This window comes from Eschrichtius robustus, chromosome 15 (genome assembly GCF_028021215.1).
Source record: "Eschrichtius robustus isolate mEscRob2 chromosome 15, mEscRob2.pri, whole genome shotgun sequence".
NCBI classification, from domain to species: Eukaryota; Metazoa; Chordata; class Mammalia; order Artiodactyla; family Eschrichtiidae; genus Eschrichtius; species Eschrichtius robustus.
The window spans coordinates 95,349,158-95,368,855 of NC_090838.1; the positions used below are offsets into that span (position 1 = coordinate 95,349,158).

General features: G+C 50.7%; 1 protein-coding gene across 3 annotated transcripts in view; it reads left to right on the forward strand.

Moving 5' to 3' along the window:
• The window catches only part of LIMS1 (LIM zinc finger domain containing 1), a 103,399-nt gene that overhangs the window by 41,340 nt on the left and 42,361 nt on the right, over positions 1-19,698 (forward strand). The window contains exon 1 of one of the 3 annotated variants that reach the window (XM_068565135.1): positions 4,068-4,088. The exons of 1 other annotated variant lie outside the window; for it this stretch is intronic. In XM_068565135.1, the coding sequence (XP_068421236.1) occupies positions 4,072-4,088 (17 nt within the window). In that variant the 5' untranslated portion in view covers positions 4,068-4,071. Of the gene's footprint in view, positions 1-4,067; positions 4,089-17,239; positions 17,347-19,698 lie in introns of those variants that run through there. One more of the 3 variants, XM_068565133.1, reaches the window with a different exon arrangement.

Below are 19,698 nucleotides of genomic sequence, written 5' to 3' on the forward strand. Positions count from 1 at the left end.
TACTTGGGCGGGATGACTTGTCTTGGCAAATCTACTGGCCATTAAGAATGGAAACCACAGCCTTTAATGTATATATGGACACTGTTGCCAAAGAATCTTTTCCTCCAAATGCCTAATGCCTTACTCAGATGAGGAGATGTAGCGTCTGCCTGCGGAAGCAGCCGTGAGCAGGCGTCCTTATATGGGAATTTGCACAGACCTCAGCCCCACTGGGGGCAAGATCCACCACAGCGCACACTTCTCTTCCAGCAAAGCAGAAATTATTTTTAAATGTTCTTGGAATTTCCCCTTCCTCCTTTTTCTTCCTGTGGTTCTGCCTACTTTGTCCTCTTGGCCCCACTTAACTTCAAGTGTCTTCCAGTCTTTTCCCATCTGTACCCACTTAATCTGGTTGGCTTCTGTTGTTGAGTTGTGTGGGTTTTTTATAGATTCTAGATATGAACTCCTTATCAGATACATGATTTTCAAATATTTTCTCCCATTCTGTAGGTGGCCTTTTCACTCTGTTGATTGTGCCCTTTGACGCACAGAAGTTTGTAATGATGGTGTAGTTCCCATTGTCTGTTTTTACTTTTGTTGCCTGTGCTTTTGGTGTCATATCCAATAAATCATAACCAAAGCTAATGTCATGAAGTTTTTCTCCTATATTTTCTTCTAAGAGTTTTATGTGGGCTATTTGGAGTTAATTTCTGTTTATAGTATGAGATTAAGAGTCCAGCTTCAGTCTTTTGCATGTGGATATACATTTTTCCCAACACCGTTTGTTGAAAAGACTGCACTTTCCCCATTGAGTGGCCTTGGCACCCTTGTTGAAAATCATTTGACCATATTTGTGAGGGTTTATTCCCAGGCCCTCCGTTCTCTTCCATTGGTCTGTGTGTCTGTCCTTATGCCAGCACCGCACTATTTAGATTACTGGAACTTTGTAGTAAGTTTTGAAATCAGGAAGTGTGAGACCTCCAACTTCATCTTTTTCAAAATTGTTTTGGCTTTTTGGGGTTCCTTGAAGTTCCTATGAATTTTAGGATGGATTTTTCTATTCCTGCAAGAGACATCACTTTGTTAGGGTTTAGAGCCTCATTTTTTTTCCCACTCATAAATGAGTTGTTGAGGATACTCTGTGATAAGAAAAAAGAGCAAAAAAGATAATTTATTATTCAATGTTAGTCTTCAACATATACCTCAAATATAGCTTTAAAAATAATTATTTATTTTGGCAATTCTCTGCAAGATGAGGATTTTCAATACAACTTACACTCCCTCTTTTCGTAAAATACTTTTTAACGATGTGCAGCCTTTAAGGGATAGCGATTGTACCTCGTTAAGCATCCTCTCTAGCCAGGACACCAAAAATAATTTGTTCTAATTAAAGTTAACAGAGCCCAGTGGCCAGAGCAGAGTTCCCTCACTTTAGGTATTTTTGCTTGTTTGGGGGCGGGGGGCAGTTAATCTTACTGAACCTCAATTCCGAAGTCCAGAAAATGATCCTTAAACTCAGCCTTTTTAATCCACCCTACAGGGTCATATTCCAGAATGCGGGTTCACAGTTGAAACTTACTGGAGAGGCTGAGGGGCTGTTTGTTGAGGCAGGAGACCTCCCCCTGCCCCCCATCACTCTGGCTTTGTCAGCCCTTTCTCTCAGCCTGGAGATTGTCACAGCGATAGGCTGGCCAAACCAGTTGGAAAGACGTGCGCAGTTTTCTCAGTTGCACAGGTGAGAAGATGAGAGTTTTGTGTTAGATGAGGTGGTCGCATCAGTGGTCGCGCCCCCTGGAGGTGGCGGTGCACACGATGGCAGCGTTGTGCAGACGGGGTGGGGACGTGGCGGACCCTTTAGGAAGCTTAGCTTAGTGTAAAATGATTACATAACATGTGGGTGGGTTCGGTCTCCTGTCCTGTATCCCTGGTAGGGGTGCGCACAACGAGGGCATGGAGAAAAGAGGCCGGAGGTGCTTGGAGCAGTTGGATGGGTCGTTACAGTCTTAGTTGGACTTACTGGTCCAGACCACTCTGAGACGCTGAGGCTTATAGACCTTCACAGAAAAATGCACAGAAGCACGTACACGAAAATTTTCTTGTAACGTCAGGGGATTCGTGCTCCCAGCCTCTACCACAACACACGATTGTAATGGCGACTGCATTTCTGAGGTTTTTTTAGAAGCCTTGCATTAAATAGGACAGTTAAAATATTGTGAATTCTTGATAACTGAATAAGCTGCAAATTCACTAGCACAGAGCAGTCTGGTACTTTCCGGCAGGTGCCTGTGTATGTGTGTGTTTGCCCGTGTGAGAGACAGGGACACACACAGGCTCTGTCTTTCCACTTCCACAACCAGAAGAATTTCTTTACGCCCATTTCCTTTTTCTTCCTTTTCCATAATGCAAACAGAAATGCTGTTCTTTTAAAGCCTTCTCCTACATGTTCTACACATTAAATTCTAAGCTCTTTCTTAGACGTCCTGTTTAAGGTGATAACTGCCAGTTGCGGGTACCTGCCCCATGTGAGGCTGTGCACGTCACCTCTGACCCCTGCCTCAGCCCTGCAGGGCACGCATGTTGGAATCAGGACCTGATGTGTAAGAAGCTGGCTCGAGACCCTCCAACTAGTCAATTTTCCAGTGTATCAAATTCACCATGAACCAAAACAAATACCTACTTTCGCCAAATTTATTAGCTTACAAGTGGATTTTTTCACCAGGTGGGTCTTAGATGTGATCTGAGGGGCAAAGAAAGCTTTCTGCTAAAAAATACCGCCCACTGTGGGTGGTATTTCCATGTTGTTGGTCAGAAGAATGAAGGTAACTGTCAAGTAAAAATGTTCTGGGGAATTATAGTTTCAATCCTTAACGTTTTAGTTTAAAGTAGTTTGCCAGATTTTTTTTTTTCTTATCACAGCTTTAATAGAATTGAAGGAAACTTACGGCTTCTTATAAGCTGGGAGAAAGGAAAAATTGATTAGTACTATACTTAGAAGGAGAGATTGAAGATGGAGCGCTGGGCGGTGAGCATCTCGGTGCAGGTCAGTGATGATAAAACACCCAGTTTGGAATTCTGCGTGGGATGGAGTCCTGATTGCTGGGCACTAGCAATCTGGGGAGAGGAAGGTGTGTCTGCCCCCTGGGCACAGCAGTCCCTGTTCTTCCCCGACTCCGCAGCTGTCGTCTTCCTCTCTGGGCAGGTCGTCCCGTGGGGAGTGAGGCCCCGGCCAGGCGGGTGTGCGCGGGTCAGACCCCACCCATCTTGACGCTGTCATGTGTGCAGGCGCGGTGGAAGCTGGGAGTCTGTTTTCCTCTTGTTGTAATTCCGCCCTTGTCCTTGTGGAGGCTGTGATTGTGGTTCTTTGGGGCATTCACTTTGGGAAAGTGGGGTCGGATATTTTGCTTGAGGAGTTAGCATCTTATAAAGAAAAATCTGTTTTCTCACGGCTCTCCAGTAAATGGTGCTTTGAGTGAGTTTGCCAGATATGGTTCAGTCTGCAGGCTAAATCTAGCCCACAGCCCGTGAGCAAAGAGTGGTTTTGACGTTTTTAAATGGTTGAAAAAAATGAAGAGAAGATGTGAAAATTACACGAAACTCAAACATCAGTCTTGGGACACAGCCCAGCATTTGTCTGCTGTCGTCCGGGGCCACCTCTGAGCCACAGGATCAGGTGGAGAGTCATGACACAGGCCGTGTGGCCCTCGGAGCCTGAAATAGTCTCGCTCTGACCTTTACAGAAACAGTCTGCTGACCCTGCCGCGGAGGAGGTTAGCAATCGTGAAGACGCTGTTTAACGTTGCCAGGTTTCAGACATCCCTGCATTCAGATCCTCGCAAGTTAAATCCAGTTCTGTGGAAATGACTAGATAGCGACATACTTTAATTACATCGAAACAAGTCTTCACTTGGTCACCATCCTCACGAGTGGGTTTCTTGTAACCAGCGTGAACTAGCTTCCTTCCTTCCTGTCCCGGAAGAACACTGGAGACTCATCAGAGCCACCTGCCCTCTGCTCCTCGGAGCCGACCAAGGACCAGGGGGCTGGGGGCTGGGGTGTCTGTAGAGCTGCGGGGCCAGCACGTGGCACTCAGACATGTGCACCTCTACCAGGTAAGAACAGTTCCCCTGGGGGGAGGTTTCTGTTTGTTTTTGTTTGGGGGTGGTGGTGAATTTATATCATTCCTTTTTAATGGAATCCCATTGTTTGTCGATTTCCCCATCTGATGAGTCTGGACGGGATGCTGAGTCCTGCTCCGGGATGCTGAGTCCTGCTCCCACTCGAGGCGCTGAGCCCCCCGCCCCGGCCTCGCCAGCCCCGGGTGCAGCCGAGACCCAGGCGTGACTGCCGGCTGCCGGGTTCAGAGGTGCAGGCAGGGATGCCCCCCATCATTCCTAGAGGGCGTGGCTGCAGCGGGGCCGGGCTGGGGGGCCAGACGCCCCCGCGGTGCTGTCTGCGCCTGGGGAAGATCTGTGACTGGCCGGCTGGTGGGCAGGGGGCTCTCTTCGCTGATATGAGCTCAGTGCCTTGTTGATCCCGGAGATTCTGTGAACAACCCAACATCCTTTTTTAAGTACCTCTTCTGCTGAAATTAACCTGAGGTGGTTTATATTGCCTGCATCCTAGAAAACCTGCGTGTGTTGAGCTGAAAGTGCCCATTCAAAATGTCAAACATTTTGTATTAAAACTTTTTTTTTCTTTTTGAAACTTTTATTTATTCCTCTTGATATCCTATGTTGTCCACCTTTTCCTCTTTATCCACAATTATCTACTGTGTACCTGCCACCTGCCAGGCGCGTGGTTAAATGTCAGCAGAGGAACGTTTCATGTTGGGCTGTAGTGATGCCTCACTTAGAGGATGTCGTGAGGGATGGTCCCGACCTCGGTCCCCAGGTTCTCTGTGCCCGTGTCAACTCGGGGACAGCAGTGAGGAGCCCGAGAGCAATTCAGGAAGGAAGGAGGTCAGACTTTGAAATCAGTACAGGACAGAGACCTGTAGTCACCTTGAGGGATGGAGTGACTGAACGTAGAAAGAAACAGAAGGAAACAGGTGATGCCTGAGCACCGGGTTCCCCCGCAGCAAACCTGGTAGCTCGTGTGATGCCCCGGGACGCCCACCAGACAAACCTTCTGACGGTGATCTGACTTCTCACCTGGTCTACACCCGGGAGGGGACGGGCTGGTCCGTGCAAGCTGAGTGTGTTAGTTGGCCTGGTGGTTACAGCCTGGATTCCTGGTTTTCACATCCGCTCTGCACGTGTTAATCACAACCGCTGAGACGCATCCGCTTTGGATAAACTGACAAAACGGGGTTGCCAGCCTTCAGAAACTGAAGGTCAAGCTTTTAAGCTTTCGAAAATTCACCAAGGAGAGCCTCTTCATGGGAAGCTGCTCACCTTCCCAGCACCCAGCCAACTGTCCCCATGAATTACGCACCTCTTTGGGGTAAACTCCAGTTACGTGCGTGTATACGTTAGTAAGAAAAAGTATCACAATTTTGTGAGACACTTTAAGAAAGATCGATCAACATTCTTGTGTTTCTGCGAAGTTTCCAAACGTCAGTCATTCAGCAGGCTTTTCCTTGGACCTACTGTGTGCTGGCTCCGAGCCTCACAGTGTGGCAGGTGCCGCGGGGAGGATTTGTCTGCAGGAGCCCCTCCGGGAGCTCTGTGAGTCCCCACAGAGTGGAACCATGTGGGGATCCAGACCTGCTACCGGCCCAGTGGGGCAAGGGTGTCTGGCAGCTCATCACAGGGGAGGGAGACGCAGAGCGTGTGGGCTCTGGGAGGGGGGCCACTGCTGGGAGGGAGAAGTGGCTGGAAATGAGGCCGCAGGTAAGGAGGTGGTGAAGGCTCGTGTCTCCTGCGACACCAGGGTCTCTGGACTTCGCCCCCTGGAAAATAGACATCGTCTTCCGAACTGAAACATAATATGCTCAGATTTGCAGTTAAAAAAAAAAATACAGCTTTGACAGCAGTGAGTAAAAGGAGAAGTATCGATGATGATGTGATACTTGTTTTTCATCGAGCACTCCCCACGTGCTAATTACTCCATTAATCCACGTCCTTTTCACAGTAGCTCCGTGGGGCATGGGTATAACCATCCCCTTAGGAAGAAAAACTCTCCAGTAAACCCCTGCCAGGCTGGGATCTGAGTTCAAGGCTGACGGACCACGCCTGGCCCAGCGCAGAAGGGTGGGCCTGGGGACCGGGGACAGCGGGGTGTGCGTATGAAGGGAGGGGCGACATGACCTTTCGCACAGTGGCTGGGCTGGTGAGAAAGAGGCTGCCGAGGGCGACTGGAGGTTTGGGGCAGCATAGTGCGAGGGGCAGCTTGACCAGCATGAGGGGTCGGGCGAGCGCCACTGTACGCCCCCCCCCCCCCAGGGATGCATGGACCGCAGTTAAGCCAGCTGTCTGCTCCCTCCACCAGATAAGTGCACGTGTGCAAATCATCTCACACGAGGACGTGTTTCTACATGTCTAGTTAAGACCCCCGTGTATAAGCTTTAGGTTTGCTTCTCTCCAACCGTGGTGCTGGTGCTGATCTCAGGCAAAGTTTGCTGTTAAAAGTACTACGTTCTGCGCGTCAGCGTCCATACTGTGGACAGGTTTCTTTTTACTGTGTTCTTCCTGCTGCTTTACTTCTGGGTTTGGAGTAGAGGTCTTCATTCACCTACCAGGTAGTTGTGTCTGGAAGCCGCCCGTCTCACCTGGTTTTGCTGGTCTTATGACTCATTTAACCCTCTTATCTCTGATGCAGCCTACATGCATCCTTCTTTTCCTACAGTTTATGTCCAATAACTTTCTCATTATCTTTGGGCTTCACAGCATAATGTTTCAAAAAAATTTTTCTTTTTCCAGCTTTATTGAGATGTAATTGACATATAACATTGTGTAATTTTAAGGTGTGTAATGTGATGATTTGAGACATGTATATAGTTTTGCAAGATGTTTACCACAATAAGGTTAATTAACCCACCCATTACCTCACATAATTACCATTTTGTTGTGATGAGAACATAAAAACTGTTCTCACGGCTTTCAAGTATACAGTATTGTTAATTGTTGTCACCATGCTGGACATCACACCCCCAAAACGTATTCCTCTCGTAACTGGAACTCTGTGCTCTTTGACCAGCATCTCCCCATTTCTCCCCCACCACTCCCCAGCCCCTGGCACCTCCCTTCTACTCTGTTTCTATGGGTTCAATGCTTTTAGATTGCACATGTAAGAGAGATCATATAGTATTTGTCTCTCTCTGATTTATTGCACTTAGTGTAATGCCCTAAAGACCATCCATGTTGTTGCAAGTGGCAGGATGTCCTTCATTTTTATGGCTGAGTAACACTCCTCTGTGTGTGTGTGTGTGTGTGTGTGTGTGTGTGTGTGTGTGGTTTTCTTTATCTGTTCATCCAGCGATGGACACTTGGGTGGTTTCCATGTCTTGGTCATTGTGAATAATGCTGCGGTGAACAAGGGGACACAGATATTTCTTTGAGATCGTGATTTCATTTCCTTCAGATATATTGACCCGGAAGTGGAATTGCTAGGTCACATGGCAGTTCTATTTTTAGTTTGTTGAGGACCCTCCATACTCTTTTCCATCATGGCTGTACCAATTGACGTTCCCACCAACGGTGCAGGAGGGTTCCCTTTTTTTCCACATCCTTGCCAACATTTGTTATTTCTTGTCTTTTTTTAAAAAAAATTTATTTATTTATTTATTTGGTTGCAGTGGGTCTTAGTTGCAGCAGGCAGTCTCCTTAGTTGTGGCATGTGAACTCTTAGTTGCAGCATGCATGTGGTATCTAGTTCCCTGACCAGGGATCGAACCCGGGCCCCCTGCATTGGGAGCGCGGAGTCTTAACTACTTCACCACCAGGGAAGTCCCTTCTTGTCTTTTTGATAATAGCATTTCTGATAGGTGTGAGGTGATAGCTCATTGTGGTTTGATTTGCATTTCCCTGATGATTAGTGATGTTGAGCATTTTTTGTGTACCTGTTGGTCATCTGTATGTCTTTGGAAAAATGTCTGTTCGAGGACTTCCCTGGCGGTTCAGTGGTTAACACTCCACGCCTCCCATGCAGGGGGCATGGGTTCGATCCCTGGTCGGGGAACTAAGATCCCACATGCTGCACGGCCAAAAAAAAAGAAAGAAAGAAAAATGGCTTGTTCAGGTCTGGTGCCCTTTTTTTTTTTTTTTGCTGTGCCCCAGGACTTGTGGGATCTTAGTTCCCCAACCAGTGATCGAACCCAGGTCCATGGAAATGAAAGCACCAAGTCCTAACCACTGGACTGCCAGGGAATTCCCTCATGCCCATTTTCACTCATTCATTCATTCATTCATTCATTTATTTATTTATTTCTGGCTGTGTTGGGTCTTCGTTGCTGTGTGCTGGCTTTCTCTAGTTGCGGCGGGGGTATAACAACAATTAACAATACTGTTGACAGACACTGGGGAGGCTGTCAGACCAGGAGGGATGGCAGACTGGGAGCTGGGGATGTGGGCCCCCCATCAGGCTACTCTTCATTGCAGTGCACAGGCTTCTCATTGCAGTAGCTTCTCTTGTTGCGGAGCACGGGCTCTAGGCGCGCGGGCTTCAGTAGTTGTGGCCTGCGGGCTCAGTAGTTGTGGCACGCGGGCTCTAGAGCACAGGTTCAGTAGTTGTGGCGCACGGGCTTAGTTGCTCCGCGGCATGTGGGATCTTCCCGGACCAGGGATGGAACCCATGTCCCCTGCACTGGCAGGCAGATTCCTAACCACTGCGCCACCAGGGAAGCCCTCGTGCCCATTTTTAAATCAGATTCTTTTTTGTTTTTTTTGGTGTTGAGCTGTATGCATTCTTTATACATTTTGGATATTAACCCCTTATCTGATATGTGATTTGCAAATATCTTCTCCCATTCTGTAGGTTGCCTTTTTATTTTTTTATTGTTTCTTTTTCTGGGCAGAAGCTTTTCAGTTTGATGTAGTCCCACCTGTTGATTTTTGCTTTTGTTGCTTGTGCTTTTGGTGTCATATACAAAAAAATCGTTGCCAAGACAGATGTCAAGTTGCTTTTCCTTTATGTTTTCTTCTAGGTGTTTATAATTTCAGGTCTTACATGTAGTCCTTAATCCATTTTGAGTTAATTTTTGTGCATGGTGTAAGATAGGGGTCCAGTTTCATTCTTTTGCACCTAGCGTGATACTTTTCTGTCTTCTGTGTTATTAAGCATCATTCAGAAGTGGTAAGAAAGGCTTTAAGTGTTGGTTACGTATCGAGTGGTGGACACTGAGGCTCTCGCAGTGGGTTACATTCCTGTGACGTTGCACCTGAGAATTAACAATGCCCTTTTTTAGACTTTCATTTCCTGAAAATCGTGTGCATGTAATACCCTGAGAAGCCACGTGGTGGCAGAAGTGGTGCTTTGAAACTTGTGGGTTTACAAACCTGCTCTAAGAGAATGTCTGCTCTGCATCTTCATCCTTTTTTTTTAGATGAAGGTGTAGAATTTAATAGAAAGAGCCTCCAAATACCCATCACCTACCTTAAATAAAACATTACAAGTACAGTTGAGCTTTTGGTACACTTCCCGTTGTGATGATTTTCCCTCCCGCTTTTCCTCTGGGAGGGAACCACTCTCCTGTTCATCCTTTTATTACACACTGTGTATTCTTAGCACTCATGGGGTTGTTTATTTTGTTTTAGATTTTAAATAGTGTGTGCTCTTTGTGATACTGTGCAAGCTGTGCTTTTTCACTCTCTCAGTTCTTAGGTAGGTTTATCCATGTGGATTTGTGCAGCTTTAGTGAATTATTTTGTTCTATAGCTGTGTGGTATTCCAGGAAGGGGTCACGACTTGTTACATGCACTTTCCTGTTGAGAGACACTGGGGAGGCTGTCAGACCAAGAGGGATGGCAGACTGGGAGCTGGGGACGTGGGCCCCCGTCAGGTCCCCTGTTGCTGTCCAACAACACACTTGGTCTCAAGAACACCCGTTTTCATTAGAATCTTTGCCTCTTTCCCCGAACGCTTGGCCTGAGTCATCACACATACCCTGAAGGGAGACAGCCTCCAAGGAGTCCAGGAATTCAGCGACATCAAGGCTCAAGTCTGACGCCGTCCACTGGCTTCTGCCCCCGGAGCTATAGGAGGAAGGTCTGTGTCAGTGACCTCGGCCTCCTTCCCAACCCTCGGCGGCCCGTCCACCGCGTGGACCCAGGTGCAGCTGGGCTCCTGCCTCATTTCTGGGAGAGAAAGTGGGCAGGCGGGGGGACCGTGGTTTAGTCTGTCTCCAGCCTGTGTTTAGTCTGGGGTTGTCCCCAGGGCCTCTGTGCCCACAGTGGGGAGGGGACACCTCCCCTGCCCCCTGGAGTTCTCGTTGCTGAACTAATAGTAAAACTGATGCAAGACAGATGAACAGGAGAAGAAGAAACAAGTTTCAATTCCTTCGCACGGAGGTCTCGCAGAAATGGGACCTAAGATGTGGCCAAAGCAGGTGGCTTTTGTAGACAAACAATAAATTTGTGAGGAATTGACAGGACTAAGAAACGTAGGCTTTGGATGCCCAGTTAGTGAAGGATCTGAATGGTTTGGCCCTGGGGTTAGTCACCGAAAGAGGTCGCGGGTTTGTTTGTACGGGCTGCCCCGTCTCTGGCCATTAGGATGTCCTCCCTCCTTCACATGGAGACTTATCTCCTGCTTCAGGGAGACAGAGGAGGGGGGTCACAGTGTCCCTCTTACATCGGCCGTTTCTTAAGCAGCTTTAATTCAGAATAATCCATGTGCTGTTGAGGGACATTTGGGGGCAGCTCACCCTGGACCCCAACACTGTCCTGCTCCTGTGTGTCCCCGAAGCTTCCTGGGTTGGGCTTGTCCGCGTTCAGACCTGGGTGTGGATCCACTGTCTCCCTCGTTGGCTGTGTTGCCTGTCAGGACCTTGAGCTGCTTGGAGACTCAGTTACCTCAAATGCATAGTGGGGACAATAGTGGTCCACGGCTGGTAGGACGGAGGTGAACGTTAAACGGGAGCGTGTTCCTCAGCTGTGAGCAGTACTTACATCAGCTCCGCCTACGGCACGGCGTGGGCATTTTTGTGCCCCAGCCCTTTCTTTTGTAAGTACTCTTTGAAAACGGTCTGCTTAGATTCAGTCAGTTTAAAATGCTGGCTTTCCGCGGGCAGGACTAAGGCAGCACGAGTGCAGCCCGGGCTCTGCATCTGGTCTGCCACCGGTTCCTCTCCCTAAAAGCCTCTCCCGCCCACTCCCCACGCCCCCAACCCGGCCGCCACCCCCGTCTCCGCCCTGACAGCTCGGTCTCCCCCCTCCCCAGGCCTGGGAGAGGGGTCTTTGGACCGTAGAGACACCCCTGACTGGCTCTCTCGCCTCACCCACCCCCAGCCCCTCCCTGCAGCCTCCGGGCCTTTGCACGAGCTGAGCTGCTCTCTCCCCAAGCCGCCCCTCCCTCCGGCTCTGGGGGATCAGACCCGAGGTTTCTGTCTCGGGAGGCGTTCCCTGCGTCCCTGCCGTCCTCACATCGGCCTTGTCTCCTGTGACGTGACACATTTTCAGCTGCATATTCATTTGTGGGTTAGATGGTTGGCAGGGTGTCCTCCCAGACAGAAAGCTTTAGGATGAGACTTTACACAGAACCCGGGGATGTTTTGATGCCCTGGTGAAAGGGTTTGGAGGTGGAAGTTGACAGTAGTGACTGCGGCACTGAAACCAGGCTGGGGCCACGCAGGAGCTGTGGTCACGCTCACGACCCCGTGGAATTCCGGGGAGAAGAGCCATGGCCTCAGAAGCTCAGAACTGCTGCCGGTAACTCTGCCATCCGGGGATTCTTGCTCCGGGACCTTCGCCTGTTGGTTTTGTCACGGGAACGTTTAGTGCAGAAATGTGCTCAGCAGGTCCACGCCTGCTGCGGGGTGGAAGGGTGGAATGAGTGGAAACAGTGTGTGTAGCAACCTTATACAGAAGGTGATGGCAAAACACATTTTAAGTCAAATCATGTGAAAATCTGGATTTTCAGCAAAGCTCTCTTTTGTGAACAGATGACCGCTAGAATTCCTTCAGAGAATTAAAAATTATCCTATCTACAGAAGTTTAGCTTGATGTGCAGTCTTCTGAAACCGTGTTGACGGTGTCACATGGGCTTGCACTTGCCCGTGGATGGAGGCCGGGGCCCCGCTGACTCTGCCGCGTCTCTCCCCGTGGCCTCGGCGTCTCCGCGGCTCGTGTGTCAGGCGGGTGGTCAGGGTCCCTTCCTGGGTTTTATGTGCAGCTCGGCTCTTGGCTGTGGAGCAGGTAGCCGGGAAGCGGGCCGAGGCGGGGGTCAGGCCGGGGGTCGGGGGCACGGCCGGCCGAGCGTGTGAAGCCAGCCTCAGGCCCCATCTGGGTCCGGGGTGGGAGCCTGACCTGCGGGGAGGGGTGAGCGTGCCAGGAGCCTACCAGCCTCGGGCCCTTGCTGAAATTTTAATCCGCAGAAAAGACCGTTCAGATCATCGGATTCGACCGCTCTATTTCCGAAGGGAAAGATTGAGGCCTTCGGGAGTGATGTGACTCGTGTGCCCGCCTGCCCGCCGGCCGCAGCCGGGACGTTGCCCGTGTGGACCCACCAGCCGGGTGACCCCGGGCTCCCCCTGCACCCTCGCACCAGCTTGTCCCCTCCTCGGCCCCGTAGAAAGGTTGGGGGGGTGGGAGGGTGACCGGGAGTTTTGTTTTAAATCCTTTTGAAGGGCGCAGGAAAGCTTGCTTGTTGCGGCGCGGCTTTGGGAATGTTCTGTGATTGTCTCGCAGAAGACGGTGGGTGACCCGTGTAGATTCTCTGTGTTTCTGACGGCTGACCTGTCGGGTCTCAGACTTCGGCCAAGGCCCCCCCGCCTGCTCGGTGAGAGGAGGGTTGAGGGGCTGTTCAGAGGGGCTCGCAGATGGGCCAGGGACCGTGTCTTTGGTGATTTTTTCTGACTCTTCTGGACGGTAGATTCTGCCCTCTCACACTCTGCTCTGGTCGACTTGAACTTGAACCTGCTCCTGAGAATCGCCGAGGTCCGAGCCCTCGTGTGACACCCGGGACACGCCTGGGGGCCCGTGTGGAGGGCGTGGGGCTGGAAGTGAGAGTTTTGGAGACGGGAGTGTGGAAGGAGGGAGGTCGGTGCTCTGCTTTATCAGAGAAACTTTACTTCCCCTGTAGGGGATTATTCATAGGATAAAATTTAAACTAAAAAGGATTCATTTCCATTAAGTTCAGAGTGGTTGCAAAACAAAATTCTTCTCTTACCGCGTGTGTACAAGGAAATTAATGGCCTGGAAACGTACAGCTGCTTGACCGTCTGCAGGCCTGAGGCCCCTGGTCTGGAAGGTCTGCTGACGGGCCAGCAGCCAGCTGGGCCCCGAAGCCAGGGTGCAGCCCTCAGTTCTGCCGAGAAGGAGCCGTCAGCGCCGGAACGCTGGGGATGGGTCTTAGGGGCTTGATGCCTAATTAGGTTTCTCTACCCCCCAGAGCCTGAAGGGGGTACTGGGACCAAGTACACCAAGAACTGGGCTGAGTCAGGTGGAGGGTGGTGTTTTAGTTCTTAGCCCCGCTGGAAAGTGTTCACACTGGTGGAAGTGTTGCTCAGCTCTACAAATGTGCAGCATCTGAGTTTCTGCAATCTCACAGCAAAGTACAGCTTTCCAAAACTGTGGAGTGGATGTGCCTTTTAAGAATCTCATTTAGGTAATGTTGAGTGTTAAATGCAAAAACAAAACAAAACAAAACCAGTTTCAAAGCTCTGGAGCATTCATCTGAAACGTACCATCATCATAAATTGGCGAGGCTCTCAAAATCAATTGGTCGAACAACTAACCAGAGAACTTACTGAGCAAACGCACACTCTACCACGTACCTGGCCTTGTAAGACGCAGCGATGCAGTAGCTACACGCCTGCCCTGGAAGGGCTGTTATCTGGGGGGAATGGGGGGATGGAGACCCTGGTGATAGTGAGTGAAGGGTCTCCAAAGCCCTCCTGTGAGAGGGACCCCTGTGCTGAGTCCAGAGGCAGGGCTCGGGGCCAGGACGCCCCATCTGTCCTGGGACCACGCTCAGCACGGGGAGGAGCCGTCGGGTCACCGCAGGGTCTTCCAGGACCCGCGAGTGACCGGTTTACATTTGGAAAGAACTCCTGGAAATTTGGAGGATAGAGTAGAGGAGGGTGAGGCCAGAGGCAGAGAGATGACTGGGAGGTGGAGAGAAATGGGGGGGGGGGGGGGAACAATAGGGGCTCTTCTGAACCAGGGTCTGGCCTGTGGTTGAGGTCAGGGTCCCGCCCTGGGGCAGGGGCGTCTGTGCAGGTTGGAAGGTGAGTCTGCCTGCCAGTGCCCTGAGATGGGGGCGTGTTGTGCTCGCATGCATTTCTGAGACTCACTGACCTTCCTCGGATTCCCAGAAGGTCCGTGACCGCCTCCCCCCTCCACTTTGAAAGGTGGAGGACGGGGTCAGAGGTCAGCCTGCAGAGCGAGGCCCAGTGTGATGCTCCCAGGGCCTTCCTGTTTAGTCATTTCAACCAAGAGCACAAACCTATTGCAGAAGAAAGTACCCGCTGAGCTGATGTCGCATTTCACTGGGAGTCAGAGCTCAGGTCCCAGGAGAGCCCGGCGGTCGGGGGTAGCAGTGGGCAGGTTCACAGAGCCGCCACCCTGCGGTGGGAGCGGGCCGGGGTGCCCCCTCGACGCGTTCTGTGAACCTTTGTTCGTTGACAGCCGCTGGGCTCTAAGGGTGGCAGCACTGCCCTTCAGAGACCGTCTATGCCGAGAAATGGACATCCCTGTATGGACACCCACGTGGGCCTCCCTCAAATGCTAAGACAGTCGTTTGAAATTCAGAACTCACTTAAAATAGGCCTGATCTACAATCCAAGCTCAACTGATAACTTTCTACGGGAGGGTGTAAAAGGAGGGAACCACGGGGACAGGGATGGGGACGTGGGGCCTCTCCTGGCGTCACGTCACCTGCCGCGTCCCAGGGCTGTGCCCTCTGTCCCTCTCTCCCCCCACGCAGATGCAAAGAAACCTTTGTTTGGGGGTGTCATCTGGCTGCAGCCTGAGCCATTGTGTGGTAGGGGGTTGTTCCCTCCCAGAAATGGGGGCCCCTCCTTGGCTGCACGTGGCGGGGAGGGAAGGGTACCACTGTCTCCCACTGTCTGTATTGTCAGTGAAATGGCAGTGGTTAAAGACCTTTGCCCAAAGCCGCAGGATTTAATTTTATGCAATTGTGACAAGCATGGATCTACTGAAGTTTGTATGTGTCAGCACAGCCATTTTAAAAGTCCGCAGGCAAGAATTGTTTCAGTTTGTTTTACATAACTTTTCTTCCCCCTGTTCACATCCTTTTAACTTTAGACTCATCAAATACAGGATTCATCCTACACGGTAGTGTTTCCTGTCTTGTCAACTTTACTAGTTTCCGAGCCTTTTCCCTTGTCAGCGGGCTGCATTACTCTTTTGCAAGTTCTCTTTAAAAATCAAGCTCTCTTATGTACATTTTCCTATAGAAACAAGTCCTTTTCAACGTTGAGGCTTCTGTGTTTGCAGTGGCTACAATTAGTTTGTATTTTATTCCTCAGGCATCTATTCTGTTTTGATGCCTACAGTTAAAAAAAAAAAAAAAAGATTGCTGCTTGTTTCTCTGCGTTTTTCACCTGTCATGACAAAAATGTAAGAATTAGGCGCTTTAAGGAATCCTAATTTTATGTTTCTATTACTGCATGCTTCAAACTTTTCTGTGTTTTATGTCTCAGTAGGATCCTAGAGCTTTGTACAAAAGGTATATGTAAACCTTCTAAATTTTTCCTATTTATTTTTGAATGTGCAGAGCATTCCAAGTCCAGCAGGTATAGAGCAGTGGTTATAGAGAAGCTGTCTTACGCTGCTCTGCCGTCCCCCAGACGCCCGATGTTACCAGTTTTTTGTGTATCCTTCCAGAGAGAGGAAGAGATACATTTGGCCCTAGATTTTTTTTTGGTAATGTTTTGTCACTAATTACATCTAGTGTGGTAACAAAATTACTAATTTTCCCCCTGCATTTTCTTTAAAAACGTATGTTACACTTTGATGGTGACTGTAAAAAGTTGTGTTTCCACTGGGGCGGGCGTGGGTGGGGACCAGGGCTGCAGCCCTGAAGGAGCTGGGGCCGCAGCCCAGAGTGAAGGGGTGAGATGCAGAGCCCCCTTCCTTGGGGTCCTGAATATTTGAATTTATAATACCGATCCTTCTAGAGAGGGGAATGTATTAGCTCTAACGCTTGCTGTGAAAAGAACTTTCAGACCCATTTCTCTGCGCTCTCTTCCTGGAGGGGATTCTGGGAGAAAGATGCTGACACGCAGAGAAACTGCCGGCACCGCAAAGCCAAGCTGTTGGCTGAGAGCAGGCCTGCGCTCGCGCCGGCGGGGACTGGTCCTCAGAGGGGCTGAGTCAGACCCGCCTGCTGCCGCGCGGGCGTCCCGCGGGGCCCGGGGACAAGGACGCGCCCCTATGATCTGTCCCCCACGCTGCAGACACCCGCCCACACCCCACACCCCAGGAACCAGACCCTGCCTCCTGACGCGGTGGCCGCTGGGGTCAAACACGCGGGGACAGCCGTAGGCGGACAGCGTGCGCGTCTCCCGCGAGGGGACCCGTCCCGGTGGGCGGCTTCGGGTGTAGAGAATCGCGGGGTGGGGGATGGCAGAAGAAACCACCTCCCTTTATCAGTTACGAATTTTTGAGTAACACTTAATGGGGGAGAAAAAAGACACTTCCTTCCTTTCCGAAGAGGATTTAGAGCACCGTGGAGAGAGCCGGCCTGCTGCCCTTCAGAACTGTGCTTTTCCGTTGGAAGGAAAACGTCCCAACGAGCTCATGATGACCAGGCACTTCTTGAAGCCGACGGCTGCGTGTGAAGTGTCGGTGGATTTCCTGGCACAGAGCACAGGGCAGGACCCTTCTTGAGTCACGACCTCTCTGGAGCGTTTTAGCCCAGTTTTGATGCAGAACGATGCCGGAAGGGTCCACACAGGGGCCGGAGCGATTGCTCAGGGCGGCCGGGCTCTGCCCGGCGGCAGCACGTGAGCACCAGGCCCTCCCAGGTGCCGGCGCGGAGGTGCGGCCGCCCGCGGGAGGGTGTGTACCCGGCAAGCAGGAAGCGCGGCCGCCGCCGCCGCCCCAGGCCGCTCCCCGGGCCAGGTGTGCGCGGGGCGGTCCCCAGCCCTGGCGGCCGCCCGCCCTCCGGTGCCGGGCTCCGAGGGTCGCGGTGCGCGAGCATGACGGCTCTACAGCTCAAAGAGCTCTCGCAGTCGGGGCTGTACCGCCGGCGGAGGGACCGGTCGGAGAGCCTGCGGCTCCCGGGGCCGCAGGAGCAGGCGCTCAGGTGAGTGGAGCCCGGGGGGAGGGGGAGGGGGGCCCGGCAGCCCGAGCCCCGGCCCTGCCCGGCCGGGGGGTGCGCGGCGAGGGGCGACGGGCTGAGCCCCTGGCGCCGGCTCCCCAGCCCCGCAGCCTCGCTACACCCCCAGGGGCGAGGCTCGCAGAGGGAGGGTTAGACCTGCCCGCCGCTGGCGGAAGGCACATCGCTTTGGCTTCTCAGGGCGCGTTTCAGAGGGATTTTTCTCTGCGTTCTGACGGTGAGGGTCGCGGGTGGTGTCTTGGGTGGGCGGCAGGGTGTTCTTCGGTATTGACATGGATTTCACAGAGGAAGGCAGGGCAACTTTTGAACGTAACCTGGGAGGGAGGGAGACCTTTCTAACTGAAAAGGTTAGGGGTTGTCTGTTTCCACCGTTAATTGGCCTAAAACGACACGGTGTTAGCTTTTCTTACCACTGTTGAATTTTTTTTAGGTTACAGGTCCTGAGCAGCCCCTGCGCATTGAGCTCTTGCTTAAACTGCTGTGTTTGCCGCGAGGGGTGGGGACCCTGAGCTGACAGCAGGCTGCAGGGACCCTCCTCCCGGCTCTCGCATGCTGGGTGGCACCTCAGTGCCTTTGTGGACACTTGATCCACGCGTTTGAATGTTCCACTCAGGTGGTGAGAGAAATAGATACGTTTTATATAGAGAGAGAGTATATAATAGTTATATCCTCTCTCTATGTATATTTCTCCTATAAATTCACTTTTAGAGTTTATTTTAAATTATTTAAACTTAACAGGAAAAAATTGACAAGGAAGCTCTTTAAACTTATGTTAAATTTGTCTACAAATTTACTACAGGAACAGTACTTTGGGAGGGAGATGTTTATTTGAAAATTTTTGACTCTGGCTGGTACTGATACTTACACTATTAGAATTTATTCCCTACCACGTCGGGTGTCTCTTAGCTACAATTAATGTATTAACTTGGAATTGACCGGATTAAACAGAATTTTAAAACTTCAGAGTTTGACTTGTAAATTTTAAGTATGAGGTTAGTGAGAATACTGAGCCCCCTCTTGCTTGACCAGATGGGCACGGGTGGACGTGACCCCTGAAATTGCCTCCAATCTGCTCTTGATCCAAGAGTGAAAACTTACCAAAAGTAGTTTTAATTTCAGATTCGGGGTCCTAAGGAATTCACTTTAAAAGAAATAAGATATGTAAAATGACATTCAAGACCAGCCAACTTTCACTTATTTTCAGACAGTGGCAGAAGTACCCATGAATGAGATTACCTGTTATGTCCGAGGGGGTGGTTATCTATATAGTCATAATAGCCTTTGAAACAACTAGGTTGTTTTGTTTTGTCTCGAGTTTAAATTACAGAAGGAAGACTCATTCTTAAGGTGTATTGCTTGTTGCCTTGGGTTGAGGAGCCATTTTCCCACTTTTTCTGCTGTATTGTCCCCTGGTGATTAGAAGGGGCTTAGGCTTCTGCCATGTCTCTGTCCCCGGGTTCAGAGAAGTGACCATTTACTTATTTTAGGACTTCGAGCTCAGCCAGGAAAAGAGCCTTTTATCCATTTAGAGAGTCAGGGTTTTTGCCTAGTTTTATAGGAAGCCTGTTTTTAGTATGAAATTGGGTTCCTCAGGTAATAGAAGCTGGAGGGGTGACTTTGAGGTTAGACACGCCCAGTTCAGGCCGCTGGGTCAGGCAGATAACCTTGATGGACTCAGGTGGCTCCTCTTTAAAAGGAGGATAAAAATCACTACTGCTATTGAGTGTCGTTTATTATCTCATCAAACCCTCGCCACCAGCTTGATGGCAGGCGTTGTCATGTGGTGAAGGGTACCGCGTGCATTACTCACTCGGCTACTGTTCATCCATCTCCTACTGTGTGCCACGTCGAGGCTGGGCCACATTAGACTCAGGGCTGCCCCAGGGACACTGGCGTCTGGGCCCTGGAGGGTCACCTGCAGGTGTTCCTCCCAGGAGCTGTCGCTGGACTGAGCACCTGTGACATTGGGCACCTCGAAGTAGCACAAACCCACTGCCACTCTGACCCCCTCACTCACACACCATTTTCTCAGCACGTTTATGGATTCCGGCAGAAAAACCATCAGAGACTAACAGGGCTGTGCTCACTGCCAGAAAACATGTTTACATTTAAATTGAAGACTGTGCTCTGAAACAGAACACAAGTATTTAAAGAGCACATAAGAGTTAGTGAAGGACTTCCCTGGTGGCACAGTGGTTAAGAATCCACCTGCCAATGCAGGGGACACGGGTTCAAGCCCTGGTCTGGGAAGATCCCACATGCCGCGGAGCAACTCAGCCCGTGCGCCACAACTACTGAGCCTGCGCTCTAGAGCCAGTG